Source organism: Haliotis asinina, chromosome 9, assembly GCF_037392515.1.
Source record: "Haliotis asinina isolate JCU_RB_2024 chromosome 9, JCU_Hal_asi_v2, whole genome shotgun sequence".
Taxonomy (NCBI): Eukaryota; Metazoa; Mollusca; class Gastropoda; order Lepetellida; family Haliotidae; genus Haliotis; species Haliotis asinina.
This window is the reverse complement of record NC_090288.1, coordinates 49,531,381-49,539,637: the sequence shown is the minus strand read 5'-3', so window position 1 is coordinate 49,539,637 and position 8,257 is coordinate 49,531,381. Positions and strand designations below refer to the sequence as shown.

The following is an 8,257-nucleotide window of genomic DNA, read 5'->3' as shown; positions in this document are numbered from 1 at the left end:
CTACAAAGAAGTATTTGATATGATTATGACCTTACAAGCAAACATATCTAGTGGACCTGATGGTATTAACGTGAGAGTGTTAAAACGAATTTGTACATGTATGACTAACTTATTTGTTGTATCATATACTGGACAAAAATAGTAAGGGATATTAGTAAATTTTGAAATTATGAATACAGTTTACATCTCACTTGTCAAGTCAAGTCAAGTGTTTATTTCTAGTACGAAGGCCTCAGGCCCATATACAATGCAGAGTATACAGCTCTATATACAATGTATGTTATATATATTATGGTAGTCATATACTGTCTATGTGATATCTATCTATTATCTAAAGTTGTACATGTATTTTCTCTTAATTTATATGCATGCCATAGGAATTTACATAAGCTTTTTAAAACTACTACATTGATAGAAGCGATCAAAGATGTATTTATTCATTGAACCACTAATAAAATATCAGTCATACAAAATCATACAAAATACCAATATCCCTAACTTATTTTGTCCAGTATATAGACTTAGTGACTGTGTATTTCCGACTATGTGGAAAACGGGTAATGTTACTGCTATTTTCATAAAAGGAGATTATTCCCTTCCAACCATTTGCAGAGATCTTAGTTTATTTTCTATCCTTGGGGAAATTCTTGAAACAACAACGTTGAAGCATGAGCACAACTATTTCCATGAACATGGCATTTTAAGTAAATTCCAGTCATGCTCTACCACATCTCAACTCATAGCAATTTATCATAGTATATGCCCAGTCCCAGATAATCGCGCGCATATACTCTATGGTATTTTAAAAGATTTTAACTGGGTTTGACAATAAGGTTATTTAGACAAATGAGAACATTATTTTGTTCGTGGAAACGTACTTTTTTTATTAATAACTATCTATCTGACAGACGTCACTGTTAATGGAACATTATAAAAAGAACTTAATGTTACTGCAGGTGGTTCTTCAAGGATATGTCCTTGGTCCATTTTTGTTCCTTTTATATATCACTCATTTATCTGAAAATTGAAAAACAAACTTATCACAAGAATGTTTGCTGATGACACATCATTCAGTGTTGTGGAAAAAGATGTAAAATCGATAGAAGCTACTCTCATCTATGATTTCGTCCAAATGAATAACTGAACAGAAAGATGGTGAGTTACATTTAACACTAAAAAGACAAAAAATTGTGCATGGAAATGGAAATGATAATGAACATTTGGAGCATGTACATCAACATAAACATCTTGGTGCTATCATATCAGACAATACAAAGTGGTCTCACTGTGTAAGTGCTGAAATAGAAAAGGCCTCCAAAATAGTTTAAAGTACGTCATAACTAGAAACATTCATTCAAGCATGTATGAAATTTATGCTGGATCTATCTTAGAATATGTTTTTGAGGTCTGGGATAATTGTCCCGCAGATATTTGTGATTAAGATGAATTAGATCAGCTTGAAGAAGCTGAAATTGTAACCGGACTGCCAAAATTCAAGAGCTAGCTTGTACAGTGAAACTGGTCGGTTACCGTTAAAAGTTAAACGTACATTTTACAAATTGTTATCATGCAAGCTTCAGAGTATCTTTAATAACTTACTCTTTATTGAAACTATTTCTCAGTAGAATATGACTGTGCTTATTTATGGAATAGTCTCTCGCCCACAATAAGATTTACCAATTCATTACCATCAATTTAATTTAGACTATCTGCAAAAAAAGGTAGTATTCTTTAATATTTCTGGTAAAAGGAAGATTAATACTCTACATGCTAAGTTAAGACATTCATGTAGTTCTTTAAATGCCTTTGTGGTGCGTCTGTGGAAGATGCCAATCATTTCTTTTCAAAATGTCCAAAGCACGCCAGTTGCCAGTTCGATACAAGGCTTTGAAATCCTAAAAGTTAGTTTAGATATTAAGACCATTCTGTACGGCAGCCTTTGTCAGCCACATACTATAAATGAATATATGTTAGTCAAGTCCATAAATTCATTGCACTTAGAGAGAATTTCAGTTACCGTGTAATATGTCTTGCCTCTGTTCATTGTCCTTTACGTGCATATTTCCATGTAAATTGTCGGAAAAGGGCTTTAATAAATTGAAAAACGTGTCTCCAGTCCCCTTCAATACTAAATAAAATATGTTCAAACAAACCCTCCACTGTGTTTGTGTTGCGTCTTCTCGCTGTTGTCGGCTCTGATTGCCGTGTTTCTTGTTGCTGGGCTTTGGTGGGCGCCATCGCGGTACTTTGGCTACTCTCTAGCCTGTTCATCAGGTCGGCCTTGTCAGAAAGTAGAACTACTAGGCGTCCGATCACACTGGGAACACAACAGGCACTGATTACATGTAGAATGTGAAGTTTCCATGGTAGCAAGCATACAACCTAAAGCATCTTCATCCACATGGTTACGTTTCTATTCGATTGGATCACATGGGAAGCAAGTCCATCACAGAACTGTGAAGATACAGGTTAGAATTGTTCTTCAGTAGCCCATGCCTGTCTTAAGAGGTGAATAACGGGATCGGGTGGTCAAGCTCGTTGACTTAGTTGACACATGTCATCGTATCCAGTGCCATACAGCTGGAATATTGCAGAGTGCAGCGTTAAAAAACAACCAACGTCCATTGTCCGCAACAGATTTGCATTTCGAGTTTTATATGTGGCAATATGGATAAATCAGGCAGTTTACTGGTATATGGTAGAGTAATGTATTGTAAACCACTGTTGTAACTGAATCATAGTGTTGTTGAAATTCAGTGATAGTGCTGTGTAATTTCTACATAGATGGAAACAACATAGATCAATCCCGTCTAGTACATAATTTTGTGGAAGCTTTTTAACGCCGTAAGCGCGTGCATCTGGCAAGACATGCGGGCGTGTAAAGATATTACCCCGTGTCGGTCTACATGTTTCAAAATCTCCAGGCCTAAATCTCTGCAGAGCGATCAGCGCCAATAAAAAGCGTGCGTCTGTGGCCTAAAACCGCCGCTTCAGAAGCTGTGTATTAGCACTTAGACTATTTACTATGAAAAATTCCAAACTTGCTCCTGTTTCAGGAGATCTTTTACAATAACAGATATGATGTAAACATGTTGAGTACTTACAATGCCAGGAGAAGAACAAATCCAGATATGTAGAGATTTCGTTGTGCTCGAAACATCTTCGCCTGCGCCATCATCCGGGTCTCAATGGACATCTTAAGCTCCTGACCCCTCACAGAGTCACTGTACTTCCGGTGATTGCGGAAAGAATCTGAGGACAGAGAAAAGCATTCAAACTTTTTGAACTGCAACTTTGTTAAAGATGGTACAATCGTTTGTGATGGATGGTTGGTGGTTTGCTTGTGAATATATGAGGAATGAAATGGGCGTAGTCAGAAATATCGGGTCTTGTTTTGCCCGTCTTGACAAGGGTTCATGCTGGGTTCAAGGGGTAATCTGCCTGTTCCTATGTAAGGTTGGCATACAGTTCCTGTGCAGCGACGTAAGTCTATTCGCGAGAGGTGAACCACAGGATTGGAACAAAGACCGGTCGGGTCGAAGGCAGGATCCAATGTCTGAATGACGTCAAACTTCAGCCTTACATAGTGGATCGGATTGACTTGTTTGATGACTTGGTTGATCCTGTGCCAATGTACCCAAACCTGGATTGTGCCCTTATCTTATAATATCTATCACTGGACATTGCGGCTATTCAACAAACCATATAAATCAATGCAATAGTTATTGAAAGAACAGTCGGTTCTTTAGTCTTAAATGTATTTACATATTTACCTTTTTAGTGAATATCCTACCTCCAAACACAAAGACAAGGACCACAATTGCTGCCCAAAAGTAAAATTTCGCGTAACCTGTTATCATGCCTAGCCATCGGGAGCGAAACAGTCTTTGCCATCTGCAACATACAAATAATCAATTTACTTCAAGTATTAGGAATATTTCATGCTCATCTTCAACTCTGATGACACAACACCACTTAACTGTTTCATTGTAGCGTTGATATATATCTTCTCGCATAAAATCCATATAACATTAAACATCCCACTAATACCTCAATTACCGGCAAACACCACTGTGTTGCCCCCTACGTATTCCGTCTGAATTCATCATCTTGCACTGTGTCGAATTTCGGATAACCCGAAGTTCTACGTTGGCCCCTTCGACTTCGACATGTCGGTGTTTGATTTAAATACTTGCGATTGGCAATGAGCGTTTTGGCAACAGCCTAAAATGGTTAGTGAGTGAGTTTCCTTTAACGCAGCCTGGTTTTACAGCTGCGCTGGTGACAAGGTGTAGCGCTGTAGACCCGCGAAAGAGGCTGCCTTTATCACCGATTTGAAAGATAGAGTAATATGTATTCATCGCGTATCCGTTTTAGCGAAGGATGCAGAACGGATGCAGGTCTTGGAGACATAACACCCACAAGCATTCGAGATGATGACCAACCAAGAGGCAGCCAGATTGATCCAATAAGGTTTCACTCTGCTCGAGAGTCAGTGGAGTAGTTTGGTGGTTAAAGCGTTCGCTCGTCACGCCGAAGGCCCGGGTTCGATTCCCCACATCGGTACAATGGTACAACTACACTGATGGTAGTCTACTTTTAAAAAAATGTAAATCAGTCAATCCATGTTTATGCAATAACAATTCACCTGAAATTTGGTATATCTTGAAAAAGACCACAAAGGCTAACACATGTGTATCATTTTTATCAAGATTATCTTTATAATATTCAAAGGTAATTAAGCATGGACGATTTGTTGCATATTACCGTAGTTATTCCTTCATGTCTGATATTCAGAGCACCGACACAGTCATGGAAAAGAGGTTTGCATACTTTCATTGTCATTTCAATCCATATTTTTCCAATATTAAAAGAAAATATTTATGTATTTCTTGTTAAATTAGAAAACCTTTCGAAGGCACGTTTAAATTGATAAACTATGTGAGTGGGTTTAGTTTTACGCCGCACCCAGACATATTCCAGCTATATGGCGGCGCTCAGGAAATAAAAAGTCTGAACAAGACAATCCAGTGATCAATATCATGAGCATTGATCTACGCAATTTGGAACCGATAACATGTGTCAACCAAGTCAGCAATACTAACCACCCGATCCTGTTAGTCACCTCACAAGCATGGGTGACTGAAGACCATATCTAACCCGGATCTTCATGTTTAAATTGATTAAGAGTACACGAGTAAAGCGTTTGATTTTTTATGTCGGATTCGACACAACAGATGTTAAATAATAATGAATAAGTTGGTGTGAAACTTCTGCTTACTTCAACCCGGAGTAAGAGACATCGACACAACAGACTTTAAATAATAATTAATATGTTGGTGTGAAACTTCTACTTACTTCAACCCGAAGTAAGAGACATCGACACAACAGATGTTAAATAATAATGAATAAGTTGGTGTGAAACTTCTACTTACTTCAACCCGAAGTAAGAGACATCGACATAATTATTTGACTGTGCAGTTAAATCATAGGACCGCTATTGGCCCACTGGAAATGTCTAACTTTAAACTTTTACAAACTTTTGTCATGTTAAATTATCAAAGCAATGCTGAATGAAATTCTGTAAACCTGTTTATTATAAGGGTAACGCTGTTTTTCAGGGCATTATCATTTGAAGAAGCCCGAGGTCTTTCATTAACTGCCCGACGAAGGAGCTAAAATGAATAGAATTTTTAATAAAATAGGAATAAAAACAAAGACGTCGGTTTAGAAGCATTTACTGCTAATAACAAACGACGGAGGTCACGTTCGGTTTAAATATCTTCTCTAGATCATTTTAATTACATCTGTGATTCTCTTAAACCATACAAGGCAATGTGACCGTCTCATTTCTAATACCAACGAAAGTTTAGATCAGTACATTCAGAGGAAGCTGACTAGTCATGCGAGATTCCAGGATTGCATTGTGGGAATGTAAACATTGCAAACATTACCGTGTCTCTGTAAGATTTTGAGTCGAACTATGAGACATTTTATCCGTCGGAAAACCCCATAAACGTAATGTTTCCACACTGATGTTGGCTGTGTGGTGCAACTGCAAACCAAGAAACGGGATGCGACGAAGCAGTTTACTGTGGGAGGCTGTACGAGGCGATGGCAACTGATATCCATCGTGACGTTGGTTACATTGTGACGTAATGCAAAAAAAGTTCGATTACGAGGGGGCAGACTGGAATGGCGCATGACGTCAACACATTGTGACGTAATGCAAAAAGTGCACACTATCGTCTGATAAAGTATTGTCGGCGCCATTGATCTTTCACCGAAGCATCTTAGAATTACAAATACAGACACGTCATAGAACAACACAGATGACGTCACTATGGAGAGAATATTGACCTTTGCCCATACTACCAGCCGCCATTGTTTTCAGTATATAACATAGCTAAGACACATAACGTTCACTACATGAACGCTGGTCATGTAGTGAACGCTATGTATCTTAGCTATGCTCATCAACGTTCGAGTTCCAGTCACTATTTTCATTGCTGTATGTTGTAATTCATGGAACAATTGTTATGGTTGGCACAGGCAAAAAAGTGCATAATGGCACATGTGACAAATGTGACGCACGTACGCACGCACACACGCACGCACGCAGGCACACACACACACACTATCTCAAAAAGCTGCATCCGCCCTTAAAAATGTTCATTTCTGGAATAATACGAATCGCATGGACCAAAGTGGACCTTATCGTGCATCTACTTACACTATCCACCAGTCCCTAAAACGAACACATTTGGCGTTAAAAACCTATTCATAATAAAAACAATTACAATGAAAAGGAGCCCTGAAACAAGAGTTATAAACATGACACATGGTCTTTCTTGGATACGTTTTTCAGGGTATATAATATGGCAGATGAACATTGTCTCTGCTACTTGCTGTTATTCGTTAAGTTTAATACTTACAGTCTAGGAGAGATCAGCGGAATAAGAAGCATCACAGTGACCCCTATCTCCACGTACAGGCAACCAGCGATCAGTGTCCATTGTAGCGTCATCTTCAGCCCCGTAACTGCGGTTGTAAAACACCATATTTAGTTCGTCCGTCCGTCCGTCCGTTCATTCGTTAGTTCGCTCGTTCGTTCGTTCGTTCGCTTCATTGCTCTCTTATAACGTCGACGTTAGCCAAATATAATCTAAATGACGGCTGTCTATATTGGATAAAGTCTGAACCAGATAATTCAGCGATCCATACCATCAGCAACGCTCCACGCCGTCAGGGATCCTTTAAAACGCCGTCAACCAGGTCAGCGGGTCTGACAACCAACAGTGAAACCACACTGGGATAAATATGAAACCCAATCGTGTAAGCTCTCAGCATCAGTTCCATAACAGGGGACCTTCGACTATAGAAACAATGATATTCAAAGAGAGTAAAACTTGCTTATAACGAAATGACGGATGTGACGAACTGCTAGTCTGATCCATCTATATTTGGGTCAACGTGCGTATTGCGAACTACGGTCCTATCAAATTGCAAATAGTGGTGCCTTTGTCCCTGTAGCCGCTGTGTACTGTAGTGCTGTAACTCGCCACCTAACGCTAAGTAAGGCATCATCCTAGGATTTCAAATCTATTTCGCCAATCCATGGGTCAACGGTGACGGTATCACTTACCACCATTGTTAATAACTTCCACTCTCTACTATGGGAAACATTCCCACTTTTACTTTCTGTAACTATGAAATGATTTTTTTTTCTCCAAGAAAACTATCTAATTTAATTTCACATTCAATAGGTGACAACCCTGCCTTTACTTTCTATGCCTATAAAATGTTATTAATTCACATTTACATACGATAAATGATTACTTACACTATCAACTGTTGGAAACAACGCTACTTTCACTTTCTGCGACAATTTAATCAGAAACTGAAAGTAGTGTAAGTAAAATGTATTTTCCATTCACACATTGATAATGTATTCCTCTATCAACTGTGGGAACCAGCGCTATTTTCACTTTTGTGACATTTACTTTCACTTTCTGTGGTACTACATGGCTTACACCATAAAATGAAAACGATCTAGGTTACATTCATCTAATGACACCAAATCAACCCTACTTTCGCTTTCTGCATCTGTTACGGTTCATCCACTTTCACTGTCTAACGGAATGTATATTTTCTTGATAAATTTCAACAGAAGTGAAGACAGCAATATTATTCCGTGACTCTAAATCTATCACGAATTATCAGTTTCATTAATTTGCGTTTCTCTTTATGAACTGGA

At 38.5% G+C, this 8,257-nt stretch overlaps 1 protein-coding gene across 2 annotated transcripts; it reads right to left on the bottom strand.

Moving 5' to 3' along the window:
- Positions 1–746: 746 nt before the first annotated feature.
- On the bottom strand, positions 747–7,370 carry LOC137296785 (B-cell receptor-associated protein 31-like). Of its 2 annotated transcripts, none has more exons than XM_067828638.1 (6): positions 7,225–7,370; positions 6,936–7,041; positions 3,794–3,894; positions 3,105–3,252; positions 2,154–2,335; positions 747–1,017 (listed from the first exon to the last, which is right to left on the bottom strand). In XM_067828638.1, exons 2-6 carry the CDS (start codon positions 7,025–7,027, stop codon positions 1,010–1,012), a joined length of 531 nt encoding a protein of 176 aa, XP_067684739.1. In that variant the 5' UTR covers positions 7,028–7,041; positions 7,225–7,370; the 3' UTR covers positions 747–1,009. The 2 variants fall into 2 exon arrangements, with proteins under 2 accessions (XP_067684739.1, XP_067684740.1); XM_067828639.1 differs by having other exon boundaries at positions 2,154–2,317.
- Between the last annotated feature and the right edge of the window lie 887 nt (positions 7,371–8,257).